Source organism: Chiloscyllium plagiosum, unplaced genomic scaffold (genome assembly GCF_037043375.1).
Source record: "Chiloscyllium plagiosum isolate Xiang-an unplaced genomic scaffold, Cpla_swu_hap1 HiC_scaffold_8, whole genome shotgun sequence".
NCBI lineage: Eukaryota > Metazoa > Chordata > Chondrichthyes > Orectolobiformes > Hemiscylliidae > Chiloscyllium > Chiloscyllium plagiosum.
The window spans coordinates 51,846,765-51,869,406 of NW_028270146.1; the positions used below are offsets into that span (position 1 = coordinate 51,846,765).

The 22,642-nt window shown below is 39.5% G+C and overlaps 1 protein-coding gene across 7 annotated transcripts in view; it reads left to right on the forward strand.

Moving 5' to 3' along the window:
• LOC122553571 (centrosomal protein of 170 kDa protein B-like) overlaps positions 1-22,642 on the forward strand; it is a 106,444-nt gene that overhangs the window by 69,158 nt on the left and 14,644 nt on the right. For 4 of the 7 annotated variants that reach the window (XM_043697580.2, XM_043697584.2, XM_087989837.1 and 1 more), the window contains 4 exons: positions 10,131-10,260; positions 13,447-13,485; positions 13,602-13,742; positions 19,813-19,901. In XM_043697580.2, coding sequence (XP_043553515.2) covers positions 10,131-10,260; positions 13,447-13,485; positions 13,602-13,742; positions 19,813-19,901 — 399 coding nt within the window. The remainder of the gene's footprint in view (positions 1-10,130; positions 10,261-13,446; positions 13,486-13,601; positions 13,743-19,812; positions 19,902-22,642) is intronic. The other 3 variants (XM_043697585.2, XM_043697583.2, XM_043697586.2) reach the window with 3 other exon arrangements.

The window sequence follows — 22,642 nt, forward strand, 5'->3', positions numbered from 1 at the left end:
ACTGGCAGGGAGATTTGCTAGAATTGCTCATGAGGATTTAAACTAGTAAGGTGGGGGGTGGGGTGGAACCCAAGGAGATAGTGATGAAAGATTTCAATCTGAGACTGACACAGTTGAGAACAAAGTCAAACAGTCAGGGCGGGCAGAGGCAAAGCAGAAAGCAAAGTAGGATAGATAAATTAAACTGCATTTATTTCAATGCAAGGGGCCTAACACGGAAGGCAGATGAACTCAGGGCATGGTTAGGAACATGGGACTGGGATATCATAGCAATTACAGAAACATGGCTCAGGACTGGCAGCTTAATGTTCAAGGATACAAATGCTACAGGAAGGATAGAAAGGGAGGCAAGAGAGGAGGGGGAGTGGCGTTTTTGATAAAGGATAGCATTACAGCTGTACTGAGGGAGGATATTCACGGAAATACATACAGGGAAGTTATTTGGGTGGAAATGAGAAATTAAAAAGGGATGATCACCTTATTGGGATTGTATTATAGAACCCCTAATAATCAGAGGGAAATTGAGAAACAAATTTGTAAGGAGGTCTGTTATTTGTAAGAATAATAGGGTGGTTATAATAGGGGATTTTAACTTTCCAAACAAACACTGGGACTGCCATAGTGTTAAGGGTTTAGATAAAGAGGAATTTGTTAAATGTGTACAAGAAAATTTTCTGATTCAGTATGTGGATGTACCTACTAAAGAAGGTGCAAAACTTTACCTACTCTTGGGAACTAAGGCAGGACAGGTGACTGAGGTGTCAGTGGGGGAGCGCTTTGGGGCTGTTTTAAAAAATTCTCAAGGTCAGGTTCGTAGGAGAGTAGTCTGACACAGAACAAACGACCAAGAGGCGAGTCTGCTAGAATATGGGCATTTTATTCCCCGCAGCGTCGCCACAACGGGTCTGGCTTATACTCACTCTACATGTTACCGGAACTGGGAGCCGTCAGTTCTCGTAGAGCGGTTGCCAACAACCCACGCTCGGCGGTTAAACGTAACCCCGGAGCAGACTCACCGAACTGGAGACTTTTCCAGCTGATATACTCTTTTCCAGATATAAACATTCATGTGAACAGCAGAGCAAGGCTAAAAAACACATTCCATTCTGGTTACATACAGATAAGAAGATTCACACGGGGAGGTGTGTAATAAGATTCACACGGGACTAAGCAACACCTCCATTCCGGTTAGATTCACACATGTATTGGGACATAATTTTTAACCGTTTCACCACATTCCACTGCTTGGCCCAATACATGTGTTACATTATGATTCACACATGTATTGGGACATAATTTTACACCACATTCCACTGCTTGGCCCAATACATGTGTTACATTATGCTTAATTCAGTTCAATTCGTTTCAGTTAATTTCAGTTCAGTCAATTCAGTGTAGTTCAATTCAGCTCAGTTCAGGTCTGTTCAGTTCAATTCAATTGTGTTCAATTCAGTTCCGTCCATTTCAATTCAATTTAGCTCAGTTCCATTTTGTTCCGTTCAATTTGATTCACTTCAGTTCCACTCAGTTCAGTTCAGTTCAATCCCATTCAATTCTGTTACAGCTTTTTGGACATGCCCACATCCTCCGCTGTACCCCAGGCAAGGGGTTCCTCGGCAGGACTGGGATCCTCTCTCAAACAAACTGCCACGTACATGCCCACATCCATGCCATCCCGGGACGGTCGGGACCTCCACAGTTTGTTCTTCTGGTTTCTTAGTCTTTTTCCAAAACATTGTTCTGTATCAAAATCTCTCCTCAATTGCGATTGACCCTGCTCGACTACGCCAAATGTTTTAAAAAATTCTCAAGGTCAGGTTCGTAGGAGAGTAGTCTGACACAGAACAAACGACCAAGAGGCGAGTCTGCTAGAATATGGGCATTTTATTCCCCGCAGCGTCGCCACAACGGGTCTGGCTTATACTCACTCTACATGTTACCGGAACTGGGAGCCGTCAGTTCTCGTAGAGCGGTTGCCAACAACCCACGCTCGGCGGTTAAACGTAACCCCGGAGCAGACTCACCGAACTGGAGACTTTTCCAGCTGATATACTCTTTTCCAGATATAAACATTCATGTGAACAGCAGAGCAAGGCTAAAAAACACATTCCATTCTGGTTACATACAGATAAGAAGATTCACACGGGGAGGTGTGTAATAAGATTCACACGGGACTAAGCAACACCTCCATTCCGGTTAGATTCACACATGTATTGGGACATAATTTTTAACCGTTTCACCACAGGGGCCAGCGACCATAATTCTATTAGATTTAAAATAGTGATGGCAAAGGATAAACCAGATCTAAAAGTTGAAGTTCTAAATTGGAGAAAGGCCAATTTTGACGGTATTAGGCGAGAACTTTCAAAAACTGATTGGGCGCAGATGTTTGCAGGTAAAGAGACGGCAGGAAAATGGAAAGCCTTCTGAAATGAGATAACGAGAATCCAGAGAAAGTATATTCCTGTTAGGGTGAAAGGAAAGGCTGGTAGGTATAGGGAATGCTGGGTGACTAAAGAAATTGAGGGTTTGGTTAAGGAAAAGAAGCAAGCATATGTAAGGTATAGGCAGGATAGATTGAGCGAATCCTTAAAAGAGTATAAAGGCAGTAGGAGTATACTTAAGAGGGAAATCAGGAGGGCAAAAAGGGGACATGAGGTAGCTTTGGCAAATAGAGTTAAGGAGAATCCAAAGGGTTTTTACAAATACATTAAGTACAAAAGGGTAACTAGGGAGGGAATAGGGCCCCTCAAAGATTCGCAAGGCGGCCTTTGTGTGGAGCTGCAGGAGATGGGGCAAATACTAAATGAGTATTTTGCATCAGTATTTACTGTGGAAAAGGACATGGATGACATAGAATGTAGGGAAATAGATGGTGACATCTTGAAAAATGTCCGTATTACAGAGGAGGCAGTACTGGATGTCTTGAAACACAATGTTGCAGCGTTACAGATCATTGGTTAGGCCATTGTTGGAATATTGCATGCAATTCTGGTCTCCTTGCTGTCGGAAAGATGTTGCGAAACTTGAAAGGGTTCAGAAAAGATTTACAAGGATGTTGCCAGGATTGGAGGATTTGAGCTATAGGGAGAGGTTGAATAGGCTGGGGCTGTTTTCCCTGGAGCGTCGGAGGCTGAGGGGTGACTTTATAGAGGTTTATGAAATCATGAGGGGCATGGATAGGATAAATAGATAAAGTCTTTTCCCTGGGGTGGGGGAGTTCAGAACTAGAAGGCATGGGTTTAGGGTGAGAGGAGAAAGATATAAAAGAGACCTCAGGGGCACCTCTTTCAAGCAGAGGATTGTGCATGTATGGAATGAGCTGCCAGAGGAAGTGTTGGAGGCTGGTACAATTGCAACATTGAAAAGGCATTTGGATGGGTATATGAATAGGAAGGGTTTGGAGGGATATGGGCCAGGTGCTGGCAGGTGGGACTAGATTGGGTTGGGATATCTGGTCGGCATGAATGAGTTGGACCGAAGGGTCTGTTTCCATACTGTGCACCTCTATGACTCTAGTTCAGATTCTTTTCGTAATTATAGTTGCTTTGAAATTGATACAGACTTTCTCTACAGGGGGTGAAAAAGTTTATTATTTCACTGCAGTTAAAAACATTTGTATAGTAATAGGAACAAAAAAAAAATCATCATTGGCTTGTTACATCACTGGTGATTAAGCTTTGTTCTAAAGGTTTTTGGCCACTGGAGATTTGTGTATTTACACAATACTTTTTAATGATTTCAATCATCAAGGATCAAAAGTGATAAACACATCATGGTTATATTTTGACATTATTCATTCTTTCAGAAAGAATTCCATGTATTCAACTATCATTTTGATAAAAGTCACCAGACATCCAACCATTACAGTTGATATCATCTGTTTCACAGATGATTGTCATTAAGTTTTAACCTCAACAGTTTGGATTTTCAAATATTTTGGAATCTCTCATGGCATTCAAAGAGACACCATGTATATCTGAATGGAATAAACTCACCCCATTAACATTATGTTTGTATGTAGAGATTGCACTAAAAAGACTCCTAATTACTCATTTCAGAAACCTGCAAGCACCAATATTGCAGGTTAAGGTCAGACCTTCAAACAATATATTTTTTTCTGGGATCCTTTTCTGATGAATTTAAATTTAATTGAAGTTTAATTGTTACTAAATAATCCATTGCCTGATATATTTCTAGTATGCTATATATTCATGCATTCTTAAAATTAAATACCAAAATTGTTGCATTAATAAGATGGCCTTTTGTAAGAAATGAAAAATAATATCGATCATGTTGGCTTAAATTCTGTGATTGGAGTATAATGATTTTCTTTTTCTTGTAATGACCTTGTAATCTAATTTCTGGTTTCAGACAACAATTATAATTGGCCTGCTGAAGTTAAAATAGTGCAACGTTGACAAATGACTGAACGTTTATCAATATTGTAGCAAACCATGACAAACCTTAATTTGTTACAATATGACTCCACCCAATCGGTATTAGTGACCATTTTATGAAATAGGGGAAACCAGAGGTTCTAGTACAAGAACAATTACATTTCAAAGTATTATAGTCTTGACATTGATCCAAAAGTCTAAACAGTTACATGTTGCATCAGACTTAAGACTAGCTCCATGCCTGGTGGCATGATGTCAAAATGGAAAAGGCTTTAAGCCACCTTATCTCTGTCCGACTCCTCTATATTGTGTGAATACTCTGTTTCTACAATTATGGTTTCTTGTGCACCATTATTCCTTTAAAAGTCTTTTTTGATCAAAGATGGGGTTGCCTTTCCTCATACTCCATACCTGGCTAAGTATCTGTTTTTCTGTGCATTGAAGCATCTTCTATCTTTGTGCCACTACACAAATGCAGTTGTTGGCTTATTCTGACCAGTTGGAAATAACAGTCAAATGAAATATGGTTTTAGACTTCTGAGCTTGGGCTGTTTAATAATATGGGGAGCATTTGAATATTTGGATGGGTGTATGAATACGAAGGGTTTGGAGGGATATGTGCCGGATGCTGGCAGGTGGGACTAGATTGGGTTGAGATATCTGGTCGGCATGGACGGGTTGGACCAAAGGGTCTGATTCCATGCTGTACACCTCTATGACTGTATTTTGGAGAAGTCCTGGCTGTAGCTTGCTGATGTTTTCAAGCTAGGGCTATCTTCATTTGGATTCCAGGAGGTTTATATTGTCAGACAGTTCCACCGTTTATAACAATCCATCCAACTCGCTTACACCAGCGTCAGAGTTGTAAGACAACACTAAACTGATCTTACTGCTGGAAAAATTAATTTGGACTTAAGAATAAACACCGGGAAACAGCTCATGGAAAGTGAACGGTCAAAACCTGATTTAAACAAATGCTAATTGTAATTTGATTGTAATGATTTACCTTGGAGCTAATGAATACCATGTCAAAATAATACTTATAATTTAACTTTTATTGTAACTTGTGAAAACTTGAGAGTCTGTTTCCGTGTTTGTTTTTGGTAACTCTTTGATCAAGTGTTTCCCAGGACATTGTGGGAAGTTAGGAAGAAATTGCGGAGCCACTAGTGGAGAAATATGTATCATGTATAGCCATGGGTGATGTGCCGGAGAACGAGAGGGTGGCTAATTTTGTGCCTTTGTTTAAGTCAGTCTGTAAGGAGATGCCTAAGAACTATAGACCTGTGAGTTTGACATCAGTAGTGGATACATTATTGGAGGGGACTTTGAGAGAGAGGTGTTTTTTATTATTCATTCACAGAATGAGGGCGTCGCTGGCCAGGCCAGCATTTATTGCCCATCCCTGATTACCCAGAGGGCTGATAGGAGTCAACCACATTGTGGGTCTGGAGTCACATGTAGGCCAGACGGGGTAAGGATGGCGGTTTTCATCCCTAAAGACATTCGTGAACGAGGTGGGTTTTTACAACAATTGACAATGGACTCATTGTCATCGTTAGACTCTTAATTCCAGATTTTATTAAATTAAAACTACACCGTCTGCCATGGCAGAAATCAAACCCAGGACCCCAGAACATTACCTGGGTCTCTGGATTAACAGTTGAGTGATAATACCTCTCGGACATTGCTTCCCCTTGAATTACATGTATTTAGAGAGGCCAGGACTGATTAGGGATAGTAAGCATGGCTTTGTGAGTGGGAAATCATGTCTCTCAAACTTGACTGAATTTTTTGAGGACATAACCAAACATTGATGAGGGCAAAGCAGTAGATGTTAAAGCATCAGATCTTTGAGTCAAGGAGTTGGGAGATCATGTTGGAATTGTACAGGATATTGGTGAGGCCACTTTTGAAATACTGTGTTCAGTTATGATTGCCTTACTAGAGGAAGGGTATTATTAAGTTGGACAGGGTTCAGAAAAGATTTACCAGGATGTTGTTGGGAGTGGTTGGGGGGGGGGGGGGGTGTGCTGAGGAGGTTGAGTTATGAGGATAGGCTGAAATTTCCTTCCCTGGAGTTTAGGAGGTTAAGGGGTGACCTGAAGAGGTTTTAAAATCATGAGGGGTATAATTACGTAAATAGCAAAGGTCTTTTATCTAGGGTGGGGGAGTTCAAGATGTGGGGAGTAATTTTAAGGTGAGAGGAGAAAGATTTAAAAGGGACCTGAGGGGCAATCTTTTCCACATAAGAGGGTGGTTTAAATGTGAAATGAACTGTCAGAGGAAGCGGTGGATGCAGGTACAGTTACAGCATTTAAAAGGCATTTGGATAAGTACATGAATAGGAAAGGTTTAGGGGGATATGGGCCAAAATGCCCACAAGTGAGACTAGTTCCGTTTGTGAAATTTGGTCAGTATGGATAAGTTGGACCAAAGGGTCTATTTTCGTACTGTATGACTCTATAATCTGGGTCTGTCATTTTATGTCTTCTTTTCCTTTTTGCCTCGCTGATACACCTCACCATACATTATTTTACTTCATCACTGTCTGCTGATGTGTGCCCCCATTTCCCATCACAAACGTTCAGTAACCTTCGATCTTCCAGCTATGCCTCTCTTAGCTTCCACCAAAGTGTTCTTCGAGGCATTGTCTCCTTTTGATCAGCAACTTTAATGTTTTCATCTGACCTCTCATCAACACACAATTTCATTCCTGTTTAAGTCAACCCTCTCTAAGCTAACCCTGAGAGTCAATTCACTCCAACTAATTGTACGTCTCTCTTCAAAATACACATTCATTTGTGCCCTTGTCGTCCGTGAACCAATTGTGGATGATTGCATTGACATCACAGCCTTAATGTAAACATGACTTCATGGTGATGACACCTTTCCCCTTCATGAAATCTCCTCAGTTGCCCTGTTTTCCATCCATTGCCCCATCAAGTCTATCAGATAGATGACAGTGACCTAAGTCCGTCTTCATCTGGCAACTCTCCTCCTGTAAGCAACTCATCTGCTTCACTCACTGATATTTTACCAAGAGGATCTTTACTGCTTTACTCCCTCAGTCTCTGCATACAATAGCTTCTTATCTTCTGTGATTTCAACCACAATCTCAACTCATGCTCTCTCTCCACTGAGTTCACTGTCCTCTTATCCTCGCTCAATCTCTACTTTCATTTAAACTGCCCAACTCAGAGCCAACCTCTTGACCTTCCCATCCCATGGTTTTGCTGGTTCTCTCATATTAATCTGATAGATAAGGCCATCTCTGATTGCTTAGTTTTATCATGTATATTCCCTCCACGTGCCTCTGCATCTTTTTCTACTTTGCCTAAAAAGCTCCTCTTCATTTTGCTTACAACTCCAGTGTCAAAACCTCAGCTGTCAAGCTTTTAATCTTCTGTGCAGCACAGCATTTCTGCAGCTAATGATTGTTCAACTGCACCCTCACCTCCACATTTGATCCCACAGTTCCCAATAAAACCATTGCTTTTTTTCACCCTGGACATTCCCCTGCTATAGATCACATCTGCACTCCTTGAGCAACTAGTGTAGCCATTTTTTTGCCAGATTTCGCTAGGTCACACATGGCAAAGTTGGTCCTTGTTTTAAGCTGCTCCCTATTCTAGGGTCATTCTGGAATGCAGCAAATAGCCAGTGGCTTCTTATCTGTACTGCAAACCATCTTTTTAAACTCCTTTCCAATGTTCTTCCTCATCTCTAATAAGCATGAGAGCTTCATGAACTTCTTTGTGAATAAGATTATAATCCTATTTGAGCAACTGCCTCTACCTCATCCCTCCATTCCAATGGCCCACCATTGGAATATCCATTAGCCTGCTCTACACTTGCACCTTTGTCTAGTTTCTGACATGCCCTGTCTGAACTCATCTTGTCTATGCAATATACATTTTGCTCATGCAACCCAATTTCCCCTAAATTGCAGAGTATTCAAGTTTCTTTTCTGGTACTCATGCTAGCCAATAATCTTGATGTGTCACTTTCTTCAGGTCTTTGTTCCTATCCTATAAATTTGCAGTTATTCCCCCCTTCCCTCAAAAAATTAATCTTTGGCCCAGTTTCCTTGAAAATTACTGCCCCATTTCCAATCTCTCTTTCATCTTTTAAGTCCTTGAAAACATTGTCACTTTCAAAACCCATGCCCATAATTCATGGATTTTCATGTTTGTATCTATCAAATCAGGTTTCCACTCCTGGATCAAATGAAGTCTTAAATCTCAAATGGCATCTTGTGTGCTTACAATAAAGGTAAACCTGCCCTTCTTATCAACTTTACCTGTCTGCAATCATTGACACAATTAATCTAATTAACCAACTGCCATCTTCCCATACCTCTGCCATTGTCCAGCTTAATGGGGGTTGCTCTCATTTGGTTCTGTCCTTATTTATCTGATCAAAGCCAGATTATCACTTCCAGTAGCTGCTTTTTCCAATCCCACAGTAATATTTCTGGCATCCCCCGAGGATGTTTCTTTGGCCCTTTTACTATCTCTTGTCTTTCTGCTGCTTGCTGTGGGCAAAGAATTGTGGGGCTTGAGGAGATTACTGAGACAGGAATGGGTAGGGCCAGAGGAACTTGGAAACAAGGATGAGAATTTTAAGATCAAGTAGGCAATAATTTTCACAATGACACCCACTTCTAACTTACCACCACCTTTGTGCACTCCTGCAGTGGTTTTTAAATTATCTGATTGCTTATATGAGATGCTGTACTGAATAAGGAGAAATATCCTCCAATTAAATATTGAGAAATCTGAAGCAGTGTGCATATTAAGAACTGTTACCCATGTTAGATGAGTGACTGCATTTCTGAAATGCTTAATTGCCCAGGGAGCATTTTAAGATATCCTGTGAAAGCATTGTAAAAATTTCAAGTATTTCATTTTTTCTTTTGTTTCAAATCCCTGCTCCAAGGTCATTTTCTAGCTGCCAACTCTATCCAAATACCCGACAACAGTCTGAAACTAATTTAGATTGTCCACAACCATTGTATGACCTTTGACATGGAGATAAGCTGTTAATCACGCATTCATGCCATTACTAAAATAGGCTATTTCCATCCTCTGTAACATTGTCCAACTTCCCCCTGTCTCATTCATGGCCTCTGTTACCTTTAGCCTTGACCATTCAAATGCATTCTGCTGGTCTCCCCCTTTCCATCCTCTATAAACCTGCTGCTGTATCTTCACTCTCACCAAATCCCCTTAGACAATCAGCCCCATGCTTCCTGACCAATGTTGCCTACTTGATCTTAAAATTTTCATCCTTGTTTCCAAGTTCCTCTGGCCCTACTCATTCCTCTGTCTCTGTAATCTCTTCAAGCCCCACAATTCTTTGAGATATTTGGTTTCATATACTTATGGTCTCTCGAGCATTCCAAATTTTAATCACTCCAGTATTGGTGCTGCCAAAACTGTTGAACTCCCTTCTTACACTGATATTTCCTTCTTTAAGACACTTCTTACAGCCTGCTTCTTTAACAAGGCTTTTGGCTATCTCACCTGATATCTTATGTGGTTTTATAATACTGCTGTGAAGTACTTCAGGATACTTTACTTTATAATACTGCTGTGAAGTACTTCAGGATACTTTACAAGTTGCATTACAAGTTCGCGGCTTTCATTACTAGATTATACATATCTGGTAATAAATTTATTAAACATATCTTTTGTTAATATTAAACATCATTATTCTGCATTTTAGGCTCAGCCAAGATTTAGCTAAAGATTTGGCAATCCTCGCGAGGGAGATTCATGATGTAGCAGGAGATGGGGACTCTTTCAGTTCATTACCGCCATCTACTCTTGGCTCCACAATTTCAGCCAGGGAAGAGGTAAGATCAGTTGTACATTACTTCCAATGCCCTCTGACAGAAGTACAGATAAGTATGTCAAAAAAATTAAACTTTAATAAAAGCCATTGAATATATTAAGATGCCCACATTCTATGATTAAAGAATAATTAATATTGACTGGGACAAAAAATTGGAAAGCATGAATGCAAGAGTACTTTGAAAAGGCTTCAGAAACATGATTCAAAGGGCCAGACTATCGCTGCAGAGACAGTCAGGCAGTTTATCAATTTGGCAAACCTGACTCTGTTTAAAGGGCCCTAAAAGCTCTGTTGTCCTCTCTGGAGAGGTAGGTGCAGGATAGAAGGCCCATCTCACATCTTTAAGACTACATCCCAGTTGTGATTAAAGCTTTTAGGTCTCTAATCCTCACCGTAATGCCTCAACACTCCTGCCCCTCCCAATCATGACTTCTGTGCCAACTCGAATTCCTAGCCATACTCTCTGGCCCCTCATTGTCCATGCCAAATTAAATCCCTCTGTGGTGCCTGACTCTCCATGCAAACTCGTATCCTTTCCAAAGGCATTCACCTCGCATGCACTGTGTATGTAACCAAATAATACCAGTGACACATGGGACTTGCTGAGAAAAACGCACCCATTCAGAAATGTTCTTTGCAAAAAAAAATTGCTGCTCTTACAACCCTATAAAAAGGTCAATCAAAGTTTATTATTAAAGTATCAATAATAGAAGCTTGAAACACTTCACAACACTAAATTTATGGATGCACATATTAAGACATTAAGGAAAGCGATCATAAGAAGATAAACTTGTTATAACCACTTAAGCATGACAATTGAGCAAAGTTGACAATTTGTTGCACTTGTTGAAACAGAATACCTGCTGACCTGGGATTTATCGGTCTGGCCTCTAGCCAAACATTAATGCTGTTTGGTTATGTACATTGAGTGATTGAGCATGGAAGTAGGCAGCCATAGGGAAAATGCTAGAATCTATAAAAATGGACATGATAATAGCACACTTGTAGGATTGAGAAGAATTGACATGGATTTATGAAAGGGGAATCATGTTTGACAACCTGTTGGACTTTTTTTGATGATGCAAATAACAGAGTGGAAGTTGATAGCATGGAGAGTATGTGAAGATGTGGGGAGTAGCTAGGGGACATGGGGTAAGATTTTTAGAATTAACTTTCCAAAAGGTCCCTGAATCTAAATTCTGGTTCACAGCTCCTGAAGTTGCTGACGTGATTCTATAAAATATACAAGAAGCTAGGAGATGCCTATTCCTGTGAAGGAGCCAGCCAAGTCGGGAGTGCAGATTCTTTTACCCATATCCTTATCCTGCCCCCAGGAAAGTCGCCAGCCTCAGAAAGGAGGTGAATTTGGGTGCCATCAGCTATTTTTAAGTCACTTCAAAGTCCTCCAAACTCATTATCCATTAAATTGAAAAGCTTTGAGAGATTTAAATAGCTTTCCATTGTGTGAGTAAGTGAATGTGGGCAAGACGGCAGGGTGGTAGGTGAACAGGTCAGGTTAGGTCTAGCCAGGGGTATAGGAGGTCAGGGGGTCACATGGGAATCCAAGGATAAGGTGAATGAGAGAGCTAGGGTGGGGGGATGGGGGAGAAGTTCGTTGAGGATGTGGAGGTAGATGAAAGAGTTAAGAGGATGGCGAGAAAGTGTTTGTTAGAAGAGTTAATTGTTACCCAGAAGTTAGAACTTTTTTTATTCATCTAACATTTCTTGGGTAACTATCCAGGTAAACAATGCACGTGCCAGACAATGACTATCTCCAACAATCGAGAATACGACCATCCTAAACCTGGGCATTCAATCGCAGAACCCCCCACTATCAACATTTTAGGAAGTTACTGTAATCAGAAATTCAGCTGAACCAGACATATAATTCTGTAGCTGGAAAGAGCAGGTCAGAGACTAGGAATTTTGCAGTGCGTAGCATAACACCTGACTCCACAAAGCCTATCCACCACCTACAAGCTACAAGTCAGGGGTGTGACCATCTTTCCATACTTCCCGCTTGTTTGGATGAATGCAATTCCAACAACATTCAAGAAGTTTGACACCATCCCAGGACAAAGCAGCCCACTTGATTGGCCCCACCACCTTCAACATTCACTTCCTTCACCAAAAGCGTACAGTAGCAACAGTGTGTATCATCTGCCAGAAACATTGCCGTAACTCTACAAGGCTCCTCAGGCAGCACCTTCCAAACCTACCAATTCTATCAAGTCAAAGGGCAAAGGTAGCAGGTTCTTGGGAACCCACTATCTACAAGTTCTCTTCCATGTTGTACATCAAGCTGACTTGGAAATATTTCACCATACCTTTAGTTGCATGGGATCAAACTCATACTCTCCCCTAGAACTGCAGCAATACAATAAGGCATATCCACCTCTCCAGTGAAGTTAGGAATGGGCAATAGATGTTAGCCTAGTCAGTGACACCCTCAAAATATAAAGAGTCCGAACCCTCTGAAGTCTCTGACTGTCTGAATTAGAGACCTTTGTGGAACATTTCAGATGTATGGTAACCGTGTGTCTGAAGTGTAAGCTTCTGAGCAATTCCTGTAGAGTTTTTTTTTGCGGGACTTCGCTGGAGTACTGCTGTGCATTTTCTGGAGTACATTCAGTGTCTGATGATCCAGAAACTGGACACACTGGGCTTTTGCGCTGCTCAGTCATATCCCTAGGAATTAGACAGTTGAAGATACTGGAAGTAAAATCTACATTTTTTTTTTGCCCATTGAGAAAGAATTTCAAAAAGATCATGGCTGATCAAATTGTGGCCTACCTACCTGTTCCCCTTAATCACCATCTTTAATGGTACCACAAAATAAGTCTGAAGCAGAAGCAGTTTAATAAACAGTGCTCATTTACAGAGAGATTTTTATAATGTCTTGCAAACATTTTTGTGTGTGTGGGCTACGTTTTTATAATTCCCAAATAAGAGAAACCAAATGGGCGACTTTTATTTCATAGATAGTTGTCTGTCTTGCTTTATTGTTGAACCTCTTCCTGTAAGAAGAGTTAAAGCTTTTTTTATAGTCTGTCTGTGTTTTGCATATATGTTTCAAATTGTGAGGCAATTTGATTTCATTCAAATCTTTTTATTGCTAAGTTTTAATAGAACTTCTCATTAAATAATGTGTTGTTATCTCTTGTTTAATTTTGTTTTTTAAACTCAGATTCCAAAATCATCATCACGGACATCCCATAACTCTCAGGTGCATCATTCTGTTTCCATCTTTCATTTTAGAACATGTGATTTTATATATGTTTACGCACTTAGAACACACATGGTTAAACTGAGATTTTAAACATAGTTTACACATTTTTTTAGTTGGTGCAGCACATTCCTGAAGCAAGTCTGAACTTTCAGAAGGTTCCCCCAGAATCTTCAGGAATTAAGAAAGATTTGGATCAAAATATGAATGATAGCAAAGATCCAGATTCAAAAAGAAGAAGCTGGAACAGAGAAGAGGTTATCTTTGTTTTCTATATATTTGAGCAATGCCATGAGTTGCCTTTGTTTCTCAGAAGTGTGGGTGCATCATTTTATATTAATGACTATAATGGTGGGCTAAATTTGTAAGGTATTGCGAAGCTAATGATAATGTTTGTTAGAAGAGAATGTGTTATATTAAAATGTACATTATGTGAAGTCTTGAATGTTTTAAAAATGATATACACATATAATCCATGTCGCAATCTATTGAAACAAATGTAAATCATGAGTTGTTGAAGCAAAGTGGGGAATGAAGTGCACTTATAAATGCAAGTGTGTATAGGTTTCATTCATGTATATAAATGACTGATTTACTTTGTGGCATATTGTAGCATCAAATCAAAATAAAATAAAATCATACAATAATACAGCACATAAAGAGGCCCCTCACTTATCAAGATTGCACAAGTTCTCTCAAAAACAACCTTTGCACATCCTCCCCGTGTCTGCGTGGGTTTCCTCCGGGTGCTCCGGTTTCCTCCCAGTCCAAAAATGTGCAGGTTAGGTGAATTGGCCATGCTAAATTGCCTGTAGTGTTAGGTGAAGGGGTAAATGTATGGGAATGGGTCTGGGTGGGTTGCGCTTCAGCGGGTCGGTGTGGACTTGTTGGGCCGAAGGGCCTGTTTCCACACTGTAAGTAATCTAATCTAATCTAACCATATTAATCCCACTCACTAGCCTCTTCTCCATTTTTCTCTTTCAGCTATTTGCTTTTGTAAGCTTCTATTGAAACTCATTCCATCATCCTGTCAGCCAGTGTTCAAAATCTTAACCATTCATTGCATCATTGTTTGTTTTTTTTCTTGTAATCTGATTCTTTTGCTAATCTCTTCAAATCTGTTTAGTTATTGTCCCTTCAGTTGTGTTTTTTTTAAATCTTATTATTTACTTAATCTGAATCTTTCATGATTTTAAACACTTTATCAAATCTTGTCTGCTTTAAAGAAAGCAGCCCCACCTTCTTCACAAGTAAATTACTGCAGATACTGGAAATCTGAAATAAAAACAGGAAATAGCTGGAAATACTCAGCAGGTCAGGCAATATCTGTGGAGAGATATTGCCTGAATTGCCAATTAATGTTTCTCTCTCCACAGATGCTGCCTGAACTGCGAAGTATTCCAGCACTTCCTGTTTCTACAGTTGAGCAATGTAACTGTAATCTTTATCCATACATTGTGGTCCTAAATTAATCTCTGTATCCTCTCCAGTAGGATATCCTCTTCACTAGTTGAACTAGTGGTTTATGTAGGTTGACGATAACATTGCAATGTTGATTTATAAAACCTAGTGTTCTATTCGTCCTGTTTTTTTTAAAAAAAATCTTTGTTAATATGTCCTGTCACTTGCAAAGATTTGTGCACAACAATTTGTGCATATTCTCTCTTGTTGCCCCCCCCCCCCCCCAAAATGATACCATTTAGGTATTTTACCTCATTCTTCTGACCATAATGTATCACCTCACTTTTCTGCTTTGTTTTTCCATCTGTCTTATCTCCTCCTATTTCATCACCTGCCTGTAGCCATTTGAAGTCTACTTCTATCTTCATCGTTGCTTACTATACTTCGAAGTTATGTGGTATCTGCAGGTTACAAAATAGTGTCTTCATACTCGAAAGCTAAGTGTCCAATGCATGTTAAGAACTGTAGTGGTCTGGAAACTGAACCCTGGGTAAAATCACAACTTACCACTATCCAGTCTGAAAAATAGCCTTTCACTATGATATTCTATGTTCATATCTTGGCCAATCTAGTATCCATGCTGCTACTACTTTTGTCTTCAAATTTGTTAATCAGTCTGTTCTTAGAAAATCCATATCAACAACATTAATTGTACTGCCACTTCATGTTATATTATCGAGGTTATGATATGCAATACATACTGTAAGATCCTAAGCTGTTTATAGAGTTAATTTTAACACTGCAAATCAAAAATAGATGCCTATTACAATAAGTAAACTGCTTGCAAGTTTAGTTTTATTAATTCATTACTAACCCAATAGCGCAAAAGTGAGTGCTGAAGCTTCAACCTAGAGCAAAATTAATTCTCTCTTTTGTTTTGTGAAATGATTTTATCAGCAGTTGAAATGTTTGTACTGAGGAACTTCAGTTGAGATGTTTGTACTGAGCCCTTCTTCATTCCTGAAGAAGGGCTCATGCCTGAAACGTCAATTCTCCTGCTCCTTGAATGCTGCCTGACCTGCTGCGCTTTTCCAGCAACACATTTTCATTTCTGTACTGAGGGACGATCCACTTTGAATTGTAGATGCTAATAGTAGAGTTAGATGCAGATTGAACATTTACTCTGTATTTCCAATCAGTGTCACTGGGATAAAATCCTGAAACACAGCCCCACCACATGGACCGCAGCAGTTCAAGGAGTCAGCTCATCACTTTTTATGGGCAATTAGAGATGAAAATAAATGCCGGCCTTGCCAGCCAAATGCAAGATTAGTTTTGTAAAAATGACTTTGCCCAATCTTAGCATGGTGCCAACCATCTAACTGATGCCCACCAAAAACCAATCACTGTCAAATTGGAGACAATTTACTGTTATTGGCGCTTCATTGAGTATGTACAGCCAGCTGTCATTTGAGACCTTTATAGGTAGTAGACAGAGTATATATCAGTTCTGAAAGTCTAGACTGGAAGTTAACCTCAGTGACAAAATGAAAATGTCAGAAATAACCATTATAGTAATAAATCAAACAGTAGATGTATCACTTTAACTCAATATTTTTCATATATCTGGTTGCTTTCTGTCTCCATTCTGCTTTTTATTTTAACTTCTTCATTTCTGTCTAATTTATCTTTACTAGCTATTCTAAACCTTGATCCAGATTTATTAGGACATTTTGTGATGTTTCCTGTTGGATAAAAGTTGTGCATTTAGGTTAAATAAAAAATGTACATAAAGTCACTGAAATTGAGAGCTAACAATGATGCATTATAGAATCCCTACAGTGTTGGAACAGGCCATTTAGCCCAATAAGTCCACACTGACCCTCCGAAGAGTAATCCACCCAGACCCATCTCCTACCCTATTACTCTACACTTTACCCCAGACTAATGCACCTAACCTTCACATCCCTTGAATGCTATGGGCAATTTAGCAAGGGCAATTTAGCAAGGTCAGTTCACCTAACCTACGCGTCTTTGGATTGTGAGAAGAAACTGGAGCACCCAGAGGAAACCAAGGCAAACACAGGAAGAATGTCCAAACTGCACACACAGTCATCTGAGGCTGGAATCAAAACCGGGTCCCTGGTGCAGTGAGGTAGCAGTGCTAACCGCTGAACCACCAAGCTGCCCATAATGGCAGCAGACATCTGGAAACTAGATGATAGTAAGACCACTACCTGTCTCCCATCAATCAGTAAAATTAAAGAATTGAGAAATAAACACACAGCACTTTGAAGAAGGACGACTTAGGCTGATTTCCATGTCAAATTCAGTATGGAATGATAAATGAGAATGGGAAGGAACAATTACAAATGAGAAAAAAAGGACTGATTAAAGACAATAGTTAGAATTTAAATTTCTAATTTTAACTTTTTAAGAAAAAATTACCACTGAAGATTCCACTTTATATACTTTGAGCGAGAGAGGTTAATGGTGCTCATTAAAAATTATTACATCATTAAAAATCTGCTGATAATTTCTAAACTTAATTTTTCTGGGGCAATTTAATGCATGACCAACACGTAAATGCAACAATTGTTGAATATCGTAGGGAGATTAAGCAAAAGGAGGAGTTTTCACCAGCTTAGAAGTAGAGCAGCACAAATCAGCAATCAACTCATTGTGATTCACAGTGCATGAGGTTTCATAATGTCACAAGTTATTGCTGGATTTTTTGGCATTTGTAATAACTTTTTCTAATTCGTTCATGGGATGTGGGCATCACGAACTGGGCCACCATTTGTTGCCCATCCTGAGATGCCCTTGAGAAGATAATGGTGGTGGTGGTGAACTGCCTTGTTGAACTGCTATAGTTCATTTGGTGTAGGTACATTCATAATGCACTTAGTGAGAGAGTTCCAGGATTCTGATCCAGTGACACTGATGGACAATGAGATGTTTCCTAGTCAGGACGGTGATTGACTTGGAGGGGAAGTTTATAGACGCTGGTGTTTGCATATAAATCCTGCTTTTGATTTTCTAGATGGTAGAGTCCATGAGTTTGGAAGGTGCTGTTGAAGGAACCTTAGTGAATTTCTACAGTGCATCTGTCGCTTGCTTGTGTTTTTCACAGTCCTGCTTTGTAGTTTCACCAGGCTGACACCTCAATTTTAGGGATACCTGATCCTGTTCCTGGCATTCCCTCCTGCACTCTCAATTGAACAGGAATTGATCCAAAGACTTGATGGTAATGGTTGAGTGAGGGATATGCAAGGTGGTTGCAAATTTGTTGACATCCAATGCTGCTGGCCCATAGTCATGAGTTACTAGATCTGTTCAAAATCTATTCCATTTAGTAGAGTTGTCTGAGGTTTAATCATTTTTAAAGGGAGAGGATCCAAATATAAGAAGATGACTTAAAAACTGATATCACCATCTATTTTGTCCCAGCAAATTAGGGCTTGGCATTTTAAACTTTGTATTGGAATGATCAGTTTATTTCTGAATAAGAGTTTTGCAGAGAGTTAGGAATCAATACTATGATTACACCCAGTTTGGAAATTGCACCAAATATTAATCAAAGTCATATTTATAATCATTAGTTGATGTTGCAGGAGTTCTAAGCCAGAATGGAAAACATTTATAATTAATTTGTTTAAGAACTGTTTTAAAGATTGTCAATGACTAATTCTAAGCTTTTGTTTAATATTAGAAATTTGTACATTTATTTAAATTCCCTTTTCACATTCAAACAGAAGAGGTTATGCTTGGAACTTCCACACAAATAATAGTTATTCATATTAAATTTGTTCAAAATTAACCATGTTCAACTTCAAGTTTGTATTCCCAATTTTGAAATATTCTTCATGACTAAAACTATTTTAATCACAAAAATTAGAAGAATACAGCAAGTCTCAAATACTTACTTCAGTTATAAGCATTCCTTATTTAGGAGTTTAAAATATATTTTAAATTTTGAAAATTGAGTTCAGTTGGCTGAACAGCAGCTTTGTGAAGCAGTGGTGCCAACACACATTGGTTCAGTTCCAGTGCTGGCTGTGGTTACCCTGAAGGACTCACTCTCCATCTCAATCCCTCCCTTCACCTGAGGCGAGGTGTCACTCAGGTTAAGCCACCACCAGTTGTGTTTCTCTGAGTGCAGCTCTATGGTCTGCTAGGGCTATGGCAACTTTATCCATTTGGTTGCACATTCACTGGAAACTGAATATTTTAAAGGGTATCTATAATTTGAAGATTGCCAGAAATTTAATTGAATCAGGGGATATCAAAGATCCTGTATAGCTGCAAGATAGCTATACAGTGTTGCTGTTTATTGGAGTGGTGCAGAGAAGGAATGAATAGTTTGTCATTCCATTCTGTTCTTATTGTGTAAGTTGTCAGGAAATGGTTACACAGTTTCTAGTATCCTTTTGAGTTCATGGTGACATGCATTCTTGATGGACCTCTATTGACGTAGAGTTCACCATCTGACCATTGTGAGTAAAATGTAGTTTGCAGCTTGTGGTTGTGCTAACACTTGGATTACAGAAAGGGTTTGTACCACAGTATTTGCATCTGCAGGCATAGGCCTGGATTCTTTTGATTAAAAGAGACTAATAGTAACTGCTTTAGAGAAAACATGAAACCTGCAAAACATTGGTAGAGTACTGTACGCCTGGTGTTTTATCTTGCGCTAGCCCTCGTGTTCAGTTTCGCATGTTAATTGTGCATTTATGATTGCATCTTCCCTGTAATGTCCTTGTTTTTATTTTTTTTGAAAGCTATATGACGTCTGCAGCTATTCTGAAACCTGCATTAAGTTTAAACCTAACCTATAGTTCTCTAACTGCAATTTTATTTTTGAAATATGTGACTGAAACTGAATGTTGTTAACCTTACACATACTGAGCATGTGTCACATTTTAGGTCATACTAGATAACTTGATGTGGAACTCCGTATCCCAGCTGTCACAGTTCATACGAGAAAATATGGAGCAAACTGCAACAAAAATAAAGTGAGTAAATTGCTGCCATGTTTTCTGATTTAGTACATGTCACTGTAGATAATTATAGCTTGTACTCTTCCAAAATGTGATGACGAAGCATAACGAAACTTGTAATCTCACCAGCAGTACTCAGATTAGGCTAGATGAAATAATCACTATCCTACTGTCTGATGTTCATTAATATAGTCTTAAAAATGTACCTCTAAGTTTAGGTAGCAAATAAGGGGAAAGTTGTTCTACAAGCCATTAACAGGCTGCTCTTCAATTCTCTTTCATAGCAAAGTTACAATGAAAGTTCCTGAAGCTTACATATTGTGAGAAGAATGCAGATGGTATGGTGTCTGGGTAGTTCAATAATTCACTCAATTCAGTTGTTTACTAGCAAAACTGTATTATAGAGTCATACAGCACAGAACTGATTTTTTGGTCCAACCAGTCCATGCTGACCATAGTCCCAGACTAAAGCAATCCCACCTGTCTGTGCTTGACCCAAATCTCTCCAAATCTTTCTTATTCATATACTTATCTAAATGTCTATTAAACATTGTAAGTGTACCACATCTGCCACTTCCTCTGGAAGTTCATTCCACACAGAGCAATTCTGAGTTTAAATTAAAAAAAAGTTGTCCCTCATGTCCATTTTAAATTTTCCTCCTCTCGCCTTAAAAATATGATCCCAAGTCTTGAAATCTTCCACCCTAGGGAAAAGGCAGCTGCCATTCATCTAATTATACCCCTCATGATTTTAAAAACCCCTACAAGGTCACCCCTCAACCTCCTACTCTTCAGTGAAAAAAGTCCTAATCTGTCCAGCCTCTCCCCATAACTCAAACCTTCCATTCCCAGCAACATCCTGGTAAATCTTTTCTGAACCCTCTCCAACTTGCTAATACCCTTCCTATAACAGGGCAACTGGAACTGGGTGCATATCCAGAACAGCCCTCACCAACATCATTATAAGCTCAACATGACTTCCCAACCCCTGTACTCCGATGTCTGAGTCATGAACATGCTGAACACCTCCTTAACCACCCAATCTACATATGATGCAAACTCCAAAGAATTATGTACCTGAACCCAAGGCCTCTCTGTTCTACAACACCATCCAAAGCCCTACTTTTAATTATATAAGTGTAATCCTTATTTGTTTTACCAAAATGCAAGACCTTGCATTTATCCAAATTAAACTCCATTTTCCACTCTTTGGCCTATTGGCCCAACTGATCAAGATCTCGTTACAATCTCAGATAACCTTCTTTACTGTCCAATACATCACCAATCTTTATGACATCTACAAATTTACTATCCATGCTTGTTCATCTAATTCATTTATATAAATGACAAACAAAAGCAGACCCAGCACCGATGCCAACAAAAATCAAAATTGCTGGAAAAGCTCAATAGGCCTGGCAGTATCTGTGAAGAGAGATCAGAGTTAACATTTTGGAACTGATCACAAGGGAACATCACCGGTATCAGGCATGCAGTCCAAGGCAACAAACGTCCACCACCAAGCTCATCCTGAATCCCATGTGATCTAATTTTTCTAATTAGTCTACCATGCAGAACATTTCAAAGACTTTACTGAAGTCTAAGAAAACCACATCCACAGCTCTGCCTTCATCAATCTTTTGGTTACTTCCTCAAAAACTCAATCATGATGGCGAGATATGATTTCTCTCACACAAAGCCATGCTGATTATCCCGAATTATATCTTGTCTGTCCAAATGCATGTAAATCATATCTTTCAGAATCACATCCAGTGCGATGTCAGACTCTCAGATATATAGTTCCCAGGATTCTCTTTACATCTCTTTTCAAACAAAGGCACATCAGCAACTCTCCAGTTATCTGGCATCTTGTCTGTAGTTAGAGACAATACCAATATTGAAAGGGCCTCACAATTTCCTCGCTAACTTCCCATAACGTCCTGAGATACACAAGATCAGATCTTGTTGATATATCCACCTTTATGTTTTCTAAGACTTCCAACAAATCCTCACTGTCATGTGTTTACACATGGCATTTCCAATCAGGGTTATTGCAGTCTCTTTAAATACTTATATGTGCTAACTTTACTATTTTCCAAACTTCAGTCATTTCCATGATCTAGGACAGACACTTGATTTCAAGGAAATTGTCCTTCTCTCTCCCAGTTTTTGCTTTTCTTAGACCAGATTGAAGCTTACAAGGTGGCTAAGTGGTTAGCACTGCTGCCTCACAGCACCAAGGACCCGGGTTCGATTCCTGCCTCGGGGGCCTGTCTGTGTGGAATTTGCACATTCTCCCCGTGTCAGTGTGGGTTTCCTCCCACAATCCAAGATGTGCAGATTAGGTAAATTGGTCATGCTAAATTACCCAGTGTTAGCTGCATTAGTCAGGGGTAAAAATAGGGCAGGGGAATGGTTCTGGGTGGGTTACTCATAGGAAGGTCAGGGTGGACATATTGGGCCAAATGGTCTGTTTCCACACTGTAGATAATCTAATCAAATTTTCTCCTGTTCTCCTTCCCTATCAGGGCTGTTGGTTCCAAAAAGGACAGGGTTTGAAGGGTGAAATTTGACTTCATTTGTAGCGCTGCTCAGTTTTCCTTTCCATTCTAATTAATGGAAACAACCCTAGTCTAAAACAGCAGTTTCCTACCCACTCCTTGACCAATTTGTTACATTTTTTTGATGTGATATTAAACTACCTTTTACAGTAAGATAAGTTTAGTACTAAGGTGTAGTAATAGTAATATGTAGTGCAA